The following is a 19,635-nucleotide window of genomic DNA, read 5'->3' on the forward strand; positions in this document are numbered from 1 at the left end:
GCCTCCCAATACTAGGAACTAGGAAAATAAAGGTTGAACAAGTCCCTCCTATCATACCATAAGACCAGGAATGTCTGCTTATAATTAAAGCGGCAACGTCACCGGTTTACTTCCGGTCGATTACGAAACAATCTCCTAAAATTTTAAACGGAAAACGCGAAAAATATTTCAAAATTGTAAAAGAAGTGTGCGTATTGGAAGTTTCTTTGAGGATGTGACTGATAATTTAGAGCGGATGGCCTGTTAAAAAGTGCGGATTCTAATATTCTTTTCTCTGTCGGTTGAGGTTTCCGTCGACCCTCAGGAAGTAAACTGGTGACAATGCTAAGAATGTCTTTTTTCTCATGCTGTCCAAATAAGCGCCATCTAATTGATCCAGTTGAGCCTAGCAAGAAATGTCCAGTTAACAATAGGCATTCTTGGCTATATTGTTTGGTTATACTACAAAAAAATCTTTCTATTCATACTATGTAATGCCAGGGATATCTGATAATACTTAATGGTTTTACCCACAGGGCATAACAGACATCCGTATTGACCGTAAAGCCATCCCGAATGCCGTGAAGCGATTCTGGTCTGGACTTAGTCGCTTGCCGAATCTCTTAGCACGTTGCTCTTGGAAACACAGCGATGGACCCATGCCAGCCTACCACCGCGTCCGAATTGAGGCTTTGCTCTCGGTATGACGGCAATAAATATTGGTGAAGGATTACAGTTGATGGTCCTTTACCTGCCTAACAGTGTGTATTCAATCTCGGTGTGATTTCACTAAATTTGGTTATGGTGGTGAGTGGCTTGATGGCTGAATGAATGACTGGCTGGGTGGGTGGATGGCTGGATGAATGACTTGCTGGGTGGGTGGCTGGATGAATGAATGACTGGCTGGGTGGGTGGGTGGCTGGATGAATGACTGGCTGGGTGGGTGGATGGCTGGATGAATGACTGGCTGGGTGGGCGGGTGGCTAGATGAATGACTGGCTGGGTGGGTGGGTGGCTAGATGAATGACTTGCTGGGTGGGTGGGTGGCTAGATGAATGACTGGCTGGGTGGCTTGATGAATGACCGGCTGGGTGGCTGAATGAATGACTGGCTGGGTGGCTAAATGAATGAGTGGCTGGGTGGCTAAATGATTGACTAGGTGGCTAAATGACTGGCTAGGTGGCTAGATGAATGACTGACTGGGTGGCTGGATAAATGACTGGCTGGGTGGCTGAATGAATGACTGGCAGGGTGGCTGAATGAATGACTGGCAGGGTTGCTGAATGAATGACTGGCCGGGTGTCTGGATGAATGACTTGCTTGGTAGCTTGATGAATGATTGGGTTGGTGGCTGGTTTGCAGTCTGGATGAGTGATTGGCTGGGTGACTGTGTGGATGTATTAATTGGCTGAGTGACTGGGTGGATGTATTGATTTGCCGTGTGACTGGGTGGATGTATTGATTGGCTGAGTGACTGGGTGGATGTATTGATTGGCTGAGTGACTGGGTGGATGTATTGATCGGCTGAGTGACTGGGTGGATGTATTGATTGGCTGAGTGACTGGGTGGATGTATTGATCGGCTGAGTGACTGGGTGGATGTATTGATTGGCTGAGTGACTGTGTGGATGTATTAATTGACTGAGTGACTGGGTGGATGTATTGATTTGCCGTGTGACTGGGTGGATGTATTGATTGGCTGAGTGACTGGGTGGATGTATTGATTGGCTGAGTGACTGGGTGGATGTATTGATCGGCTGAGACGTTGTGTGGATGTATTGATTGGCTGAGTGACTGGGTGGATGTATTAATTGGCTGAGACGTTGTGTGGATGTATTGATTGGCTGAGTGACTGGGTGGATGTATTGATTGGCTAAGTGACTGGGTGGATGTATTGATTTGCCGTGTGACTGGGTGGATGTATTGATTGGCTGAGTGACTGGGTGGATGTATTGATTGGCTGAGTGACTGGGTGGATGTATTGATCGGCTGAGTGACTGGGTGGATGTATTGATTGGCTGAGTGACTGGGTGGATGTATTGATTGGCTGAGTGACTGGGTGGATGTATTGATCGGCTGAGTGACTGGGTGGATGTATTGATTGGCTGAGTGACTGGGTGGATGTATTGATTGGCTGAGTGACTGGGTGGATGTATTGATCGGCTGAGTGACTGGGTGGATGTATTGATTGGCTGAGTGACTGGGTGGATGTATTGATCGGCTGAGTGACTGGGTGGATGTATTGATTGGCTGAGTGACTGGGTGGATGTATTGATCGGCTGAGTGACTGTGTGGATGTATTGATTGGCCGAGTGACTGGGTGGATGTATTGATTGGCTGAGATGTTGTGTGGATGTATTGATTGAGTTCGACTTGTGCTTTGTTCCCAGTCTGGGATGTACCTTAGGGACACCCTTGATGACCTGGGTCGCCGAAAACTGCGAGACGTCGTTGACTTTGAGTGGAAGCGGAACATTCGTTTCTATGGTAGCACCGTCAAGGCGATCGGTAAGACACCTAGTTAACAACAAACGATATATGAGCTTACTAGAAGCTTGTGTTCCTCAGTTCCAAGATGGGCAATTCTTAATGTATTAGGATTTTAAATGTAAAGCGCTTAGAACATTATTTGTATAAGTGCTATATAAATTCTTTATTTATTTATTTTACTTTTTTGTATAACCGATCTCACTTCTACGCGTACACATTTTTTTTTCGACGGCTTTTTTCGACGTTCCCAATTCGACATTCTGATCCGACGTTGGGTAGCCATGCCAAACGGGTATGACGGGTTTGAATACTTTCAATATCGCCGAGATACATTGAAACAGTCAATATACTAAAAGCTCTTGGTAAGAGGACTCGCGTCGGTTAAATTACGATTTTTTAAGGGCCAATTAAATGCCTTGAATTAATAAAGGCATTTTTTACATGGCAGTGTGAGCTTGCCGTTAGGTTGCCTTGTTCTTACGTGGAACATTACTTAACATCAGTGAATGCAACACTGTACAAAATTTGATACAGCAAAGTTTTACAACAACGGCTCCAGCGGGCATAGTAATTTTCATGCCATCTCCCGAATGTTCCAGACCCTTCGCCTGAGGTGCAGGTAGAGGATAATGGTGCTGAAGGCACGGTGGCGGTGGAACCCTTTCTCATCCACATGCTTGATGCCCAGCTGCCGTACGGGTGCGAGTTTTATGGGGACGAGAGCGGTCTAGCGCTAACACCCATCACTGAGAGATGCTTTTTGTCACTTACACAGGTAGGGTTAATATACTGTAGCGTCACGTGACGTGATGTGTTGTGTGACATAGCGTGACAAAGAGTGTGACTTGTAAGTGTGGCGTGACGTGACGTCTGTTGTGATAAGTGGTGGTCTTTGAGCCTAGTGTGACGTGACGCAGGTCATCACATGATGTGTGACGTAACACATTGTGGAGTATGACTTAATGTTTGATGTCACGTTAGGCCTTGTGTAACGTGATGTGTGACATGGTGAGGAGTAGGAGTTGACTTTTGATGTCACGTTAGGCCTTGTGTAACGTGATGTGACATGATTAGGAGTATGGCTTGACTTTTGATGTCACGTTGGGCTTAGTGTGACGTGTTGTATGATGGGTTCCGGACGCGTCTGCATGATGAAGAGTATGACGTAACGTGTTGTGTTACGTTGAGCTTAGTGTGACGAGATGTACAAAGACGGTATCATATTATGTGCCGTTGTCCGCCCATGACTCTAAAGCATCGATCTATCAGCCTTTGATTAACCCTCCTGTCCCGTTTTTCTCGCTATGTCCAGGCCATCTGGGGATTCTCCGGAGGGGCCCTGCAGGGTCCGACAGGAACAGGGAAGACAGAGACCGTCAAAGGCCTGGCATATCTCCTTGGGCGTTACCTTCTAACCCTGAGCTGCTCATCTAGAATGGGTGCGTTGGGCGTGGGCAAGATCATCATCGGACTAGCAGAGGTGCGTATTGCTCGCTTATACAGACTAGTGAGGGTCTAAGATTTGAAAATTATTATTAGAAGTTTAAAGATTCCACCTCCATATTAACAACGTTTGTAACCAGGCTCTTATTTTCTTTTTAAATCGACCTCGAAAGATAAATTTTCTTTTGAAGGGTCTTTATTGGCACGACCTAACTGACAACTGCGAAAAACGTTGAATGCCAATTTGGTCGAGGTTCTGGTAGCCTCAGGAACACTATCCTTTAGAGTTTTCTTCTTTTCATCTGCAGTTTTAGGAGCCCTAAACTTTCGTTTAGAAGGCACGTTTAGTGTTACTAAACTCTCTAATACTAAACCTTGTGTGATTTCAGTTTATCTAAAAATTACGCACTACCATACTCCATCCACGTGCCTCTAGCAGGTTTCATCTGTAAAACATACATGTCTTCTTTCATGGGGCTGGAGCAAAAACAAAAAAGGACAACGTTAAACTTCTGGTTGCCGCCCATCGCTAAAAAACGCGTTTGCTTAATTTCCCTATTGCGTTATATAGGAGGGCTGTTGGGGTCTACTAGACGAGTTTCATCAGGTGAACAACGATGTCCTGTCTGTCCTGCTGTCCGAGATACAGTCCGTCTTACTCGCCGTGAGGGCGGGGCAGAACATGTGCACCCTTGACGAGGGCAAGGAGGTAAACAATACACTAAACTCTACTATATTCCCACTACAATATTATTTGATCAGCTGATTTTACAATAACAATTGCGAGATCATTCATGAATTGAATAAATGTTGTCCTTAAAAAAACTCGATTCGTATCTTTTTTAGAATAAATTTATATATATATATTTTAGATCTCAGTCCATCAAAACTTCTCCGTATTTCTGACCTTCTGTACCACCCGTCATAACTACGAGCTCCCACCGGAAGTCCATGCGCTTTTCCGGTCTGTTTCCATGGTGATGCCGGATGTGGCGCTGATATTGCGGGCTCAGTGTGCCGGGCAGGGGTTCAAATCCCCTAGGATGCTTGCTGATCGACTCAAACTAGTCACTGAGATCTGCTCCAAACAGCTGTAAGTGGAACCTCATAATCTAAATTGTATCTCAGTCTAATTTCTGTTACAAAATGAGCTCAGTAACCCATTCTGGCCTCTGCCAGGCAATGGACTCAGTATCTCGTTTTGACCTCTTTGTTATAAAAAAACAAAACAAGAAAAACCAGAAAAAAGGTGCATTTTGACCTTTATTAAAACTAAGACATGTAAGATTCGAACCTAGTTTAGAATATCGTACTTCGAATAAGCCCCCCCTCTTCTCTATCGCTATTAAGCTACTCTTTCCTAAATGATTTTATGTAGAAATCAGCGGTATAAGATAGATAAGATCTTTAACCTCAGCAGTACAGCAGCCCGCTCATAAGGCCGCGTAACTGTCTGGATATTAGAGAGCTTAAGCAAGTCAACACGAACGGCATCAAAAACGGCGCGCGCGCTCACGAATTGCTGAAAAACGGCGTTGACGTCCGTGACAGGAAATCTAGAACGGCATTTTCCCTATTTTTACGTTCTACGCGCGCGGTCACGGACGTCAACGCCGTTTTTCCAACAATTCGTCAGAGCGCGCGCCGTTTTTGATGCCGTTCGTGTTGACTTGCTTAAGCTCTCTAATACCTCCTTGTTCTATTGTATTCCCGTTCTAGTGTTTTCCCATTGTTTTGTCTGTGGTGCATCAATCCAATGAGGTGAAATCTTCTGAGAGCTGCTACAATACTATTCAACTTTATCTTTAAATGTGCAGGACAGTCTTATAATTTTGAATGCTGTCTTAGGGGTGCAAGTGTGCAACACAACTTTAGCCTCACGTCGCTACTTGGTGTCATCCAGTATGCAGGGAAGAGGCGAGCGGCGCAAGGCCCCATGGGAGGCAAACTGAACACCACTCAGGCAGACTTTGGCAGACCGTCGAGCTCACAGTCTGTGGCTCCAGTTGGTAGGGGAATATCTGTTATCTATCAGAATGATGATGAGGGAAATGGTGATGTTTTTTTATATTGATGATGATGTTTTCAATGTTGGTGTTGATGACATGAATTGTGATTCGATGAGGGTTACACAAGTGTTGATGATGATGATTGTGATAATGATGATGATGATAATGAAAATAACGATAACGATGATGATGGCGGTGATGATTATGATGGTGTTGGTGGTGGCGGTGGTGCTGATGATGATGGTGGTGGTGGTGGTTATAATGATGGTGGTGGTGATGATGATGATGATGATGATGATGATGATAACAACAACTAATTTAACGACAAAGCTAAGGGTCGTAACTATTCGAACTAAACTAATACTAATGCTAATATCTAATCATGCTAATATTTAATAATGCTGATATTTAGTAACACGTATGCTCAGTTTATATAGAGAATTGAGCAATAAAAACATCGACATGAAGATGGGAGGCAATTAATTTCAAATGTGTAAGAATTATCTTGGCGGAGAATATTTTAGCTTTTTAGTTTTAGAACAATCTGTCTCAATACTAATGCTAATACGAATATAATCCTAACTCGTTTGACTGCCAAACGGAATTTGTAGTTCTACATGGTTCCCACTTTACCATGATTAATGTGTTCTTCTTTAAAACATAAATAAGCAATCATATATAATGACGTGTCAATAACAAAGTAACTGTGTGCCGTTTAACTCTTTATACTGTTGCTTTCAGGTGTCAGAGCAATGCGTAATACCAAAGTGATGGCAGCAATAATCGGAACTCTAGGTTAAAAACACGGTTAAATTATCTTGCAGACAATTTTTCTCTCCCTTGTAGTCGCCTGATTATTATTATATACAGTCTGTGCCCAAAAGTGAAGTGTGATTTTGTTGTTATTTCGGAAAGCTCGAAAATATTTTGATTACCTTTGTACATAACTATGTACCCCCAAAAAAAACATGTACTTAAAGATGGAAAATGTGAAGAGTTTCTAAATTATTTAAAAGATTTCTCCAAAACTTTTTAAACATGCAATGCATCATGGGCAGGTTAAGGGACGTGATTTTGTAATTTCAGTTGTCTGCGAGGAGTTTTGACCTTAGTTGAGTAATGATCTAAGATAAACGTTAAGATAATCTAAACAAAAATAACCGATATAAACTGACCACTTTAATATTGTATAACTAATTATTATGATGCAATAATATTAGGATGCGATATTATCTGGACAGCACAAACTATTATACCGATATGGATAGTATCAACAGGGAATCGGCAAATTTTTTTTAATGATTATCATTACAGATTTGATAAAGCTTGACAATTTGTGGTGAAACTGCTACCAAAAGAGCGAGGATGCTTGCCACTTGTTTGGTTTAAAGCAATAAATTAATGTACCTTGCTAGAAATTTACCTCAAATTCGATAATTGTGATGATTTTTTAACTAGCTCAGGGAATTAAAAAAACGAGAATTGAAACTATTATTGTTTGTGTTACTTCTCGGCCACCTCATTCAGATGAAGTCTCGACGTTGAAACTGCAAATATTCTTACCTTACTCAAATGTGTTGACTCTCAGTCGACTTATTTTCAATCTCGACTTTTATAAGAGTTTATTGTTTACAAAACTTTTGCTCACCCCAAAACGCCGCCAACACCCGCGACAGCTAAGTTATCTCTATAAAAAAAAAAGAAGGGATAATCGCCTGTAAACAATCTATAACTTCAGCGATCTTTTGACACGCGTGTATACCAACGCGTGTATATAAAAACACTTTCGATTAACGTAAGGATGTTTGTAGCTTGTTTACCTTCTTTGTTAGCCTCGAACAAACGGCCTTAAAAGTTGCGTTAGTGTCTGCATCTTATAATAGAACATTCTGACTAGCGTTCCTTGTTTCCTCAGGATCAAGAGACCGCGGCTCTTATTTTGGTCAGCAGAAGGATAAGAAACCAAGCACGCCGTCCGCTTTATCTCCAGCGGCAAAACTCGAGCATGCGTACATGCTTCAATCACTCCTGGACTGCATCGGACCGAGGCTCAATCCTGACGTACGTATGGCCGTGACCATTGAAAAGTTACATAGTTAGCTAACCAAGATGCAGAAAAGTTTAGTCATGAAGAGCGTATGGCCGTGACCATTTAAAAGTTACATAGTCAGCCTACCAAAATGCAGATAATTTTTAGTCATGAAGAGCGTATGACCGAGACCATGGATAAGTTACATAGTTAGCTAACCAAGATGCAGAAAAGTTTAGTCATGAAGAGCGTATGGCCGTGACCATTTAAAAGTTACATAGTCAGCCTACCAAAATGCAGATAATTTTAGTCATGAAGAGCGAGTTGTTCCAGTTTAATGATGATCGTCTTGTTAACGGCACGAACGTCCCCGTCCTCGACAGACCATGAAACTTCGTGTTTTTATGTCAAAGTTTGAAGGAAAACGACTTAAATGAATGAGACAGTGTACTTCACATGTGGGTCCTTGAGCTTCCGTCGTAGTTAGTTAAAGAGTTCTAGTCAGCCATACTTTTGTTATTGTTTTCATACAAAATTGGAAACCCACAAAACAAAGTTTTATACTTCATCTACCAAAGTTCATCGATAATATCGCAATGCCTTCCCCAAATCAGCCAATGGAAGTAGAAGTGTTTTCTCACTCTGACTATTATCAAGGATAACAAAATGGCGGCTGACAGACTCTTTTTAAGTTCCGTATTGTCAATCAACCCTAGTGGCCGCTATACCCCACGTCGCACTGATCATAAAGACCTAGATGAGGTCCCTTTCCCAACTGTAAAAACTTATTCAATATTCTGAGCTACTTTTTCCTTTACAGGAGCTAAACATCTTTTTCACTATTCTTCGTGACGTCTTTTACGGCCTTCCCAAGACGCCTCAGCCGCCCTATCACGTGACCAAGGAACAGCAGGATTTCGAGAATTCATTGCTGCAGTACACCAGGGAGAGGGGACTGGTGGCGCACCAACCCTGGATCATCAAGATCAACCAGCTGAGAAACTTATCCAAGCAACATCATGGTATGGCCACAAACGCACAATGAAGTTCCATGCAAACATCGCTAGCATTACTGGTGAGATGCTGGCCTAGTAAAGCTGGCGCTGTTTGTAAAACCTGGTTTCCATATAGTCGTAACAGGGTATATAGTCGTAAGGGTCGTAACAGTCGTCTGTGACCAGTACGACTATATGGAAACACTCGATGGGACGACCCTTACGATAGATACGACCGCAGCAACGGGTCGTTGCACGGTCGTCAGAAATAGAACCAGTCACGACTGTTAAACCTTATCGGGTGGCCCAGTAAAACAGGCGTGTTAGTATATCATGTAAGAAAGAGCATTTCCTTTGTCTTGTGGTCAGTCGACCCAGACTTCGTATGCAATTTTGGCGGTTGTTGAGGCTGTTTGCGATTGGCTGAAAGCGGCAACCGCACCAATTTACTTCCGGGGGTCGGCGACGGACACATCAACCGACAAGAGACAAACAAAATAAATTAGAATCCGCGCTATTTAATAGGCCATCCGCTTTAAATTATCAGTCACATCCTCAAAGAAACTTCCAATAGACACACTGTTTTTACAATATTGAAATAGTTTTCGCGTTTTCCGTTCAAAATCATCAGAGACTGTAACGTAATCGACCGGAAGTGAACTGGTAACATTGCCGTGACATGGACGTCTTAATACTTGGATTGACAGTGAGGGTTGTCAATTTGTACTCCTCTCAGTGGGAGGGGGTTCTACCGCGACTGTTTTGCGGTAGGCATTAGGTTCCAAGCTCGCACGGCCAAAACCGGTTGCTATGTAAATAACCTAGAACAGTATATTACCTACATAGGATTACCAAAGCGAAGAATTATTGCCATTTATCACATCCTTCAAATCATTCCTTAGGCATCATCGTCGCGGGTCCTCCAGGTACTGGCAAGTCTTCATGTATCTCGGCCCTGATAGAGACTCTGACGGAATGCTCTGCTACCAAGCACAAGAACACTGGCTCTCCCATGCACACCCACAAACTGCAAAAGGTTTTAACTTTCGGAAAAAAAAACAACAACACTGAAATTACTTTTCAACTCAAAATCACTCCACAACCATGTTACTGTGATACTTAATTTTCTTGTTTTCTAACTGGAAACTGCTAAAAACACTTTCTGGTTTCCTTGGTTTCAAACTAAATGAGTAGTCATTGCCTTGCAAGGTGGCGTGAATGAAATAATTTCACTGTTGTCCAATAAAAATGCTTTATAGCGATTCTCAATACATCGCGACCATTCGCCTTGACATTCTAACGGTAGTTTTGGTTAGTTCGTGGACGTCAATCATCCGCGTGCAGGACCGTACCCAGGATTTTTCTAACCAAAAGCACTGTTAGAATGTCAAGGCTAGGGGTCGCGATGTATTGAGAATCGCTATAAGAATATTGAATGACTGAGGTTCGAGTAAAAATAGTCAACAAATCTTTTGGCATTTGTAGGTCTACTCCCTTGGCGTGTCTGTCCCCGTCCTTATGTTTGGTCGCATTAATTCTTATCATTTGTAGGTTTACCCCTTTGTGTGTTTGACCCCGCCCTCATATTCGATGCATTTGTAGGTCTACCCCCTTGGCGTGTCTGACCCCTCCCTGATATTTGATGCATTTGTAGGTCTACCCCCTTGGCGTGTTTGATCCCGCCCTGATATTCGATGCATTTGTAGGTCTATCCCCTTGGCGTGTCTGATCTTGCCCTGATATTCGGTGCATTTGTAGGTTTACCCCCTTGGCGTGTTTGATCCCGCTTTGATATTCGATGCATTTGTAGGTCTACCCCCTTGGCGTGTCTGACCCCGCCCTGATATTCTGTGCATTTGTAGGTTTACCCCCTTGGCGTGTTTGATCCCGCCTTGATAATCGATGCATTTGTAGGTCTACCCCCTTGGCGTGTCTGACCCCGCTCTGATATTCGGTGCATTTGTAGGTCTACCCCCTTGGCGTGTTTGATCCCGCCCTGATATTCGATGCATTTGTAGGTCTATCCCCTTGGTGTGTTTGACCCCGCCCTGATATTCGATGCATTTGTAGGTCTACCCCCTTGGCGTGTCTGATCCCGCCCTTATGTTCGGTCGCATTAACACATCCGGGGATTTCGAGGACGGAATTTTCACCGCGTATTGGCGTAAGGCGAACAAGGAGCACAGCGTGCATCAGATGACCACGTGGATCTGCCTGGACGCCCCGCTGCATCATGGGTGGGCCGAGATGCTAAGCAGTGTTCTGGACAACGGAGGGGTAGGATGATGATTTATACTACATTGAAACCTCCAGTAGGCGCCTGTTAACGGACCGGCTTTAACTACTTCTATTTAACTGACACTTTTAAATTCCCGGTGACCTTGTGGCTAGGGAAGCAAGCGTTTCAATATAAGCCTTTAGCTAAGCTAATACCTTGTAGAGGTTCGAGCAATGCTTGGGCTGAAATACTGTAACTAAAAGATTCGACCCCTACAACCTATTCTATGGCAGATTTAAAAGGTTTCTTTAATTGGTCTTGCGATATAATTTGAAGGCTGAATGCGATGTTATTGTAAACTTTGGCCCTTATTTTCACGGGCTTCCATCAAAATTTAAAAGCATGACACTGAAATTCTACCCATATCGATACCTTTTAAAATATACCAAAGCCAAGTGAAAAGGTGTCTTACTTTTTATTAGTAGTAAGATTTTGACCGCTGTCCGCTCAATTTGCTAGAAGCTCTGAAACAACCAGTCGTAACTAATGGAGTTTTTGTCTTCAAGTACCTGAGCCTTCTGAACAGCGAGCGCATGTATCTGTCAGAGGATGTAAAGCTGTTGTTTGAAACAGATGACCTCGCCAACGCTTCTCCAGCAACAGTATCACGATCGGTATGTGTATTCTAGTCTCATACCTCAGTCTTTTGCTTCTCTTTCATTTGATTCCTTTATGATTTTGGATACAACTATCACTAGGGCTGATTCCGCAATAAGGAGCCAATTCACAACGAAAATCATGGTGAACTCATCACGTGATATACGGAAACATTAGGGTATTTGATTAGATTATTTCTGAATCAAAAATTAAAAAGTATTTTAGATAAATTAATATATAGGTCCATATCTATCGGTCTTCTTAAGACCGAATTACGAATTCTTCTTGAGGTCGGTTTTGGCTAATACAAGGATGTATATGTCTTTTTGTTGACAATTAGGGTCATCATCTGTGTACAGATTTTTATTCTTGGAGTCTGGTTTAGGGCATTACAGGGTCGTGTGTGGTAAAAATGCTAGATTATTTAGTTCATGATGGGTACAAATAACTTATTATTATTTATTATAATAATTAGTTCACTAAGCGTCGTTAAACATGCTAGTCTTCTTGTTGATGTTGTAGGCCATCGTATATAATTATTCAGGCTGTCTGGTTTAGGTCATTAAACGTCGTTAAACTTGCTTGTCTCCTTGTTGATGTTGTAAGCCATCGTATATAATTATTCGGCTGTCTGGTTTAGTGCACTAAAATGTCGTTAAACACTATAGTCGTCTTGTTGATGTCGTAGGCCATCGTCTATATGGATGAGAGCGTCCTTGGCTGGCGTCCCCTGGCAGAAGCCTGGCTGGCAAACAGGTCCCCGCAAGAGGTCCACGTAAGTATGCCTTGACTACTGCGAGCTCGAGAATTCTGATTGAATAGTGTTCTTTGTGTATGCACGCTCTGATTGGTCTGAATCGTTCTTGCTATAAGTGTATCAATTCAGACCAATCAGAGCGTGCCTACTATAAGTACACAATTTAGACCAATTAGAACGTGTCTACCATAAGTACACAATTCAGACCAATTAGAACGTGTCTACCATAAGTGCATATTCAGACCAATTCGAACTTGACTACGTGCAGAATCCTTGCCAACGAATTCCAACTTCGAAACCGCTTGCTTCTGTCAGTTTAACAAATGATGATTATCCGAGGAGGAATGGGACAGCTGTCTTCGTGTGGTAAAAAAAATGGGGAGAAAGGCATTTAAAAAAGTATGAACAAGATCTAACTTTATCTCCGTCGTCGTAGTTGCTTAAACTCTCTATTAACTGCATTTGACATTCCTTCTATTTATGTAGTGCCTTCAAAGAGCATTCAACAAAACCGTCGACGCAATATCGCAGTTTGTCCAGTTTGAAGCAAGGTGGGTAGAGACCATTGAAACCTTAGTATAGAGATGCTCATACGAAGTTAAAAAGAGTGCGCAGGAAAAAGTTGTTAAAAAGAGTGCGCAGGAAAATGTAGCAGAGATATAAGTGCGCATATAAAGGTAGCAGATACATTAGTGCTAAAAGTGTTAAAAGGTAGCAGAGATGCGAGTGCGTGTAAAAAGGTAGCAGAAATGTGAGTGCGCGTAAAAAGGTAGCAGAGATGCGAGTGCGTGTAAAAAGGTAGCAGAGATGCGAGTGCGTGTAAATAGGTAGCAGAAATGTGAGTGCGCGTAAAAAGGTAGCAGATATGTGAGTGCGCGCAAAAAGGTAGCAGAGATGTGAGTGCGCGTAAGAAGGTAGCAGAGATGTGAGTGCGCGTAAAAAGGTAGCAGAGATGTGAGTGCGCGTAAAAAGGTAGCATAGATGTGAGTGCGCGTAAAAAGGTAGCAGAGATGTGAGTGCGCGTAAAAAGGTAGCAGTGATATAAGTGCGCATGAAAATTTGGCATTACATAAGTTATCTTGGTTTAATAAATACAGGCTAGTTTATCGTTACTCTGCCTAGGCTTTCCTTTGCCTGGTTATATGGTAGTCATAAAGTGCTGTGTTTTGTTTTTCTAGGCCTCATCTAAAGATCTGCGAAGTAGGACTTTTCAGCACGTGTCTTGCGATGGTTAAAGCGTTGATTGAGGTAAGCTGCACCCCAAACATCAAGTGACACATTTTGTAATGAGATCCCTAAATAACCATCTAAACAAAATTACATACTTGGTTTTCCCAAATCAGCTGATGGAAAAAAATGCATTCTCACCAAGTATATTGCTAGAAAAACAAAATGGCGTCTAACTGAAACAATTTAAATCGTTTAACTAGTAGCATGCGTCGCAAGCGTTAATAATCTTTCAATTGTTTGGGTTTGCACGCCATGTAAGAAACTATGAACTGGCACTATTTCCCTAACCATAGCCCTAAGCCTACATGAAGTACTCACCATGGGGACTTGTTTCTACCGTCGCCAGGGTAACACAGATATCGGTGGAGAACTTCACATCGAGCGGCTTTACCTCTTCTCTCTCATCTGGTCTTTTGGAAGCCTCCTAGATGATCACGACCGCAAAAAGTTCAGCGAGATTCTGCTCTCATTAACCACTGCGTGAGTATAACGTGACGTAAAGTTAGTGAACAAGAACAGGACATCTCTTGGTTCCTTCTTGTGTGGTTACCTACATCTCATTTCCTTGTTGTCATCTAGTTACCGGATTATGACCATGAGATCTTCTTGTTCGACATTGTAAAGTTTCTCCCATTATTTCCCTGTGGTGTGCTCTAGCTTGCCTGATAATGATCATAAGGAAAAGTCGTGTTTGACATTGTAAAGTTGTTCACTTTATTTCCTCGTTGTGTTCTAGCTTGCCTGATAATGATCATAAGGATAAGTCGTGTTTGACATTGTAAAGTTGTTCACTTTATTTCCTCGTTGTGTCCTAGCTTGCTTGATAATGATCATAAGGAAAAGTCGTGTTTGACATTGTAAAGTTGTTCACTTTATTTCCTCGTTGTGTTCTAGCTTGCCTGATATTGACCAGGAGATCTCCGTGTTCGAATTTGTTAAGTCTCCGATATTATTCCCTCGTGTTCTAGCTTGCCTGATTATTTTCAGGACATCTTTCCTGAAAAGAATAATAAATTAAGTCCATAAAGTTGCTCACAATATTTTTCTTCGTCGTGTTCTAGCTTGCCTGACTACGATCAGGAAATCTCCGTGTTTGATTATTACGTGGATGAGTCAGGCGAGTGGGACCCCTGGCAGTCCAAGTAAGTAATACTTATCGTTAGGGCGGACTCAGCATTTCATGAAAGGGTGATATGGGGGGTGGGGGGGGGGGGGGGTGTGGCACCGAACCATCAAGGAGGGTCCAGTATAAAGGATATATTGGCGTGGTAAAAGTGGAGAATCTTGCTCCGATACATTTATATTTCTTGTTCTATTTAGTGCGAAAAGGGTATTAAACTTTCCAAATTCAATTTATCAATTTCTAATCTACTTATAATAACATACGCATAAGAAATATTTGGATCAAATTTTGGACATGACGTTAGTACATTAGTAGGAAAAGCCTAATGATGATTAATAGATTAACGTAACTTTATAAAAAAAATCTATTGATTATTTACTTGATCCAAAGGGTTTTGATAGAAGAAAGTATATTGATCAAAAAAGATTATTTACTTGTAAATCTACTTATAACGTCACTTCATACGCGGTCCAAATATCTCTAACGGGCGAAACAGCAGCACAAACTTTGCTCTTGGTAAGTTTGCCTTTGACGATGTGATAATGTCAACGCTGCTGACATACCTCGTGTCCCGTACTAGGGTTCCAGACGTGAGTTACTTCGACGCCGCTGATCTGCTTGGCGAGGTGTTTGTAGAGACGGTGGACACTGTGAGTATTCCCCCCCCCTCCCCCCCATTCTTCTTTTAGTGATGTAGTCTTTTCACACTCTTCCGCGGTTGTTAACGCAGCGCAAGGCAAATGCATGCGCCTTAACAAGTGAGAACCGGCGACATAGAAGTGTGCGCGGTAATAAAGTATTTGTGTTCTCTTGCTCTTGAGATTAGGAAAAATGCGTGCATTGCGCATGCGTCCTTGTGGAAACCAACCTTTAAGGACTCTGTATTCGACTTGCATAAAGCTGTTGTTTCGGGTTTTATTTTGACTGTATCTTATCATTTTTGGGAAATATAGGTTATTTTATGCTGTAGCAATAGAATGGAGCCATTTTTTTATAGGATGGAATAAATTTAAAAGTGGTTTCAGATCATATCATATGTTTTGGCAAACATGTGGAGTAAGTACGCAGCTGCTTTGTCTCCTATTATCTGTGTTCTACAAAGGAGTTCTTTTGTCTCTATTCTTCTCGTTCTTTGTGTCGGGGTGCGGATATTGTTCATTTGCCCAATCAAATTGCAGCTTGTAAGAGCTGCGTACTGACCCAACATGTGGGATACAAAATCTTAAGATTGGCCATATATTTTATTGGTATGACTAGAAAAGACAAGCTGTGTCGCTTACACAGACCACCCTAAGGTGGTCTGTGTAAGCGTGTAGGGATCAGGGAAATAAATTAACACAATGTTTTGCACTGATATTTCTAGCGTTAGCTGTACTTCTACTCTTTTATCGCAGAGACTTAAAACATTGTCCACCTTGTGTTGGCTTATTTCCTCTATTCTTTTGAATGCTTTTGAGCTGTGACAACGCGTCGAATCTTCCCCATACGTCATTGTTCCTTTAAGTGACATCATTTCCTGTTTTAGGTACGTACCCGGATGTTCATGGACCTTGCAAGTACTTCCGGTCGTAACATATTACTTACTGGACCTCGGGGCTGTGGAAAGACATCCCTTATCAACGATTTCTTGGACAAGCAAGGTAACCAAGATAATACGGTGATAAGAATGCCTGCTTAATAAAAGCACCTCGTTTTTAAGGATATCTATAAGGTCCCAACGTGACAGAACTGGTGGAGATCTGGTGTTTTATGTAAGTTTCAACCTATCTAATAAGGGCACATTCTGATGAAGGATCTTTTTAATTTTCCCCTGGTGTCCCCTCTTTCCGCCGTACCGTATATAGGGAAGGTATGAATCAACACAAGGTTGAAAAGGCATGCTTAACGCCTCTGTGGAACAAAGTGGTTGCGCTGACGTTTCGAGCGTTAGCCTTTCGTCTTATTTTTCCTTTTGCTCCGACGAAGGGCTAACGCTAAGGGCAACCACTCTAGGGCTAAGGGCAACCACTCTGTTTCACAGATGCGTTTAACATACCTTTTCAACCTTGTGTTGATTCATCCCTTGTCTACACCACACCTAACGCAGACCATCTAGTTTTTCTACAGCTTGTCTGTAGTCTTTCTAGTTATACCGTAAGTAGAGAACTAGTTACCGAGGACAGCGATGGCGAACGCAACGGCCCCAAAATAATGAACACATCATCTCTGATATATCCCTTGCTTTATCTAATCAAGCTATGATTGTTTTTTTTTCGGTCGGTGACTAAGAGTTCGCAAACATTATGTTTACATGTTCCTCAGAGTTTAATAAGGGAGGAACGCGATTGTGTGCCTTGCTATGGGGAAAATGTTTTTAGGTAAAATAATGCCTTTAACGTGGATGAACATAATCGTTGAAAAAAGCACACGTTCTATTTTAGATGCTTGTTTTTCTTGACAAAAGCGTTCAATTTAACTACACAATTTTTCACTGTCATTTACTGAAATTAAAGGCACGAACCTTGTACCCCCCTATCTCCCCTCCCCCCAGCAGTGTTTAACACTAACTGAGACCTTATCTCGATCTTATCTTATTTTCTGTGCACAGAGGACAAGAACCAGATTGTCAAGCGATATGTGTTCTCTGGTACGTCTAAGGCAGTGTCGCTTCAACAGTTTATTGAGAATAACATCTACCACAGACAAGGTAAGATTTCTTCTTGATGCTACTACCATTTCCCTCATCTCAGGATGTAATTGCAAGTGCATGTGATCTTATTTTTAATTGCTATTGGTTTTGTTTGTCAGGGTTTGTTTTTGGTGCGAAGAAGGGCAAGGCCTTAAACATGTTCATTGATGACTTGAGCATCCCACAGCCAGATGATCATGGTGTGCAAGAAGTAAATGAGGTAATCATTATCGTCATCATCAACATCATCATCATCATCATCATCATCTTATTCTTCTCCATCATCACCACTACCAACATCGTCACCACCATGATCACCATAACGACCACCACCACATCATCACCCACCATTAGCATCACTACCATCATCATCACAACCGCTACGATTATCACCACCACCACTATTATCATCACCGTCATTATCGCCACAACTACTACCACTATTACCACCACCATCACTATTATCACCACCACCACCACTATCATTATCACTATCACCACCATCACCATCATCAACACCTTCATCATTACCACCATCATCGTCGTCATCATCGCCTGTATCACAACCATCGTCATGATAACGTCTCGTCTATGTTTATAGCTGCTACGGCAAGTCCTTGATCAACAAGTCTTCTTTAACACCAAGAAGCCATTTGACCGCCGCGTGCTGGAGGGCGTGAGTGTGACGTCAGCAGTGAGCCTACACAACGAGCAGAGTACAAGCGGTCAACCACAAAGAATACCAGAGAGACTCAAGGTATGAGAAAACGGGAGGCCGTTAGACAGGAACATGGGTATAAAGTGGGCACCGAAACATGGGTATAAAGTAGGCACCGAAACATGGGTACAAAGTAAGCACCAGAACATGGGTATAAAGTAGGCACCGAAACATGGGTATAAAGTAGGCACCGAAACATGGGTATGAAGTAAGCACCAGAACATGGGTATAAAGTAGACACCGAAACATGGGTATAAAGTAGGCACCGAAACATGGGTATAAAGTAGGCAACGGAACATGGGTATAAAGTAGGCAACGGAACATGGGTATAAAGTAGGCACCGAAACATGGGTATAAAGTAGGCACCGAAACATGGGTATAAAGTAGGCAACGGAACATGGGTATAAAGTAGGCACCGAAACATGGGTATAAAGTAGGCACCGAAACATGGGTATGAAGTAAGCACCAGAACATGGGTATAAAGTAGACACCGAAACATGGGTATAAAGAAGGCACCGAAACATGGGTATAAAGTGGGCAACGGAACTTGGGTGTAAAGTAGGCACCGAAACATGGGTATAAAGTATTTAGTGTGATTTCTTTTCAGCGGCACTTTGCCATGTTTTCTTGCTTTGTCATCATTTTCACTCACTCTGTTTAATGTGATTTATTTTCAGCGGCACTTCGCCATGTTCTACCTGCCTGCACCAATAGGAGAGTCGCTCTTTACTGTCGTTAACTCTGTGCTTGAGGTAAAGAATAAGGAGGCGACTCACTCTACGATAATGCATCCCTTATAGAGTCTCTGTCGACCGCCATTTTGCCAAGCTAACAAATACCAAGTGTCAGAAAGCATCCGTTTCCATGGTCTTCAGAAGTCGCAAAATGTCTTCATCATCCAATTTCACTTAAACTTCTGATTATATTGTTTGGTTCCACTTTGGGAAACAGTTTTTATTTGTTCCTATAGTTGTCAGAAATCTATCGCACTGCTTATATGCGAATTTGGGTATTAACAGTCCTAGTCAGCCACACCAGTTTGATACTTTATTTACCAAGTTCAAAATCAAAAAGATCGCATTGGCTTCCAGAAATATGCGGACAGAAATGGATGCCTTTTCCTCTTGGTACTTTGCTATTGTGACAAAATCTCGGTTGACCCTTCAGGAAAAATCGTTAGGTACCCGTGTTTGGTGATGAGTAATTTGCATAATTGACGCTTAGAACCCTTCTTTGGCACGCATCGTCATTACAGGGCGTTATAGGAGTGAAAGGGTTGAATAATGTAAAACTATATAAGCCATAACATAGTTTATTTTG

The 19,635-nt window shown here is 42.3% G+C and overlaps 1 protein-coding gene across 4 annotated transcripts in view; it reads left to right on the forward strand.

Annotated features, from left to right (window-relative positions):
- The window catches only part of LOC5516681 (dynein axonemal heavy chain 5), a 97,128-nt gene that overhangs the window by 41,030 nt on the left and 36,463 nt on the right, over positions 1-19,635 (forward strand). For 3 of the 4 annotated variants that reach the window (XM_048721752.1, XM_048721753.1, XM_048721755.1), the window contains 24 exons: positions 516-680; positions 2,369-2,486; positions 3,068-3,243; positions 3,781-3,948; positions 4,483-4,620; positions 4,784-5,004; positions 5,760-5,920; positions 6,662-6,715; positions 7,836-7,981; positions 8,770-8,971; positions 9,847-9,980; positions 11,015-11,221; positions 11,729-11,836; positions 12,508-12,594; positions 13,063-13,127; positions 13,755-13,824; positions 14,153-14,286; positions 14,868-14,948; positions 15,510-15,579; positions 16,455-16,569; positions 17,517-17,615; positions 17,717-17,817; positions 18,199-18,354; positions 18,993-19,067. In XM_048721752.1, coding sequence (XP_048577709.1) covers positions 516-680; positions 2,369-2,486; positions 3,068-3,243; positions 3,781-3,948; positions 4,483-4,620; positions 4,784-5,004; positions 5,760-5,920; positions 6,662-6,715; positions 7,836-7,981; positions 8,770-8,971; positions 9,847-9,980; positions 11,015-11,221; positions 11,729-11,836; positions 12,508-12,594; positions 13,063-13,127; positions 13,755-13,824; positions 14,153-14,286; positions 14,868-14,948; positions 15,510-15,579; positions 16,455-16,569; positions 17,517-17,615; positions 17,717-17,817; positions 18,199-18,354; positions 18,993-19,067 — 3,051 coding nt within the window. The remainder of the gene's footprint in view (positions 1-515; positions 681-2,368; positions 2,487-3,067; positions 3,244-3,780; positions 3,949-4,482; positions 4,621-4,783; positions 5,005-5,759; positions 5,921-6,661; positions 6,716-7,835; positions 7,982-8,769; positions 8,972-9,846; positions 9,981-11,014; positions 11,222-11,728; positions 11,837-12,507; positions 12,595-13,062; positions 13,128-13,754; positions 13,825-14,152; positions 14,287-14,867; positions 14,949-15,509; positions 15,580-16,454; positions 16,570-17,516; positions 17,616-17,716; positions 17,818-18,198; positions 18,355-18,992; positions 19,068-19,635) is intronic. The other variant, XM_048721754.1, reaches the window with a different exon arrangement.

Source organism: Nematostella vectensis, chromosome 14, assembly GCF_932526225.1.
Source record: "Nematostella vectensis chromosome 14, jaNemVect1.1, whole genome shotgun sequence".
Lineage (NCBI taxonomy): Eukaryota > Metazoa > Cnidaria > Anthozoa > Actiniaria > Edwardsiidae > Nematostella > Nematostella vectensis.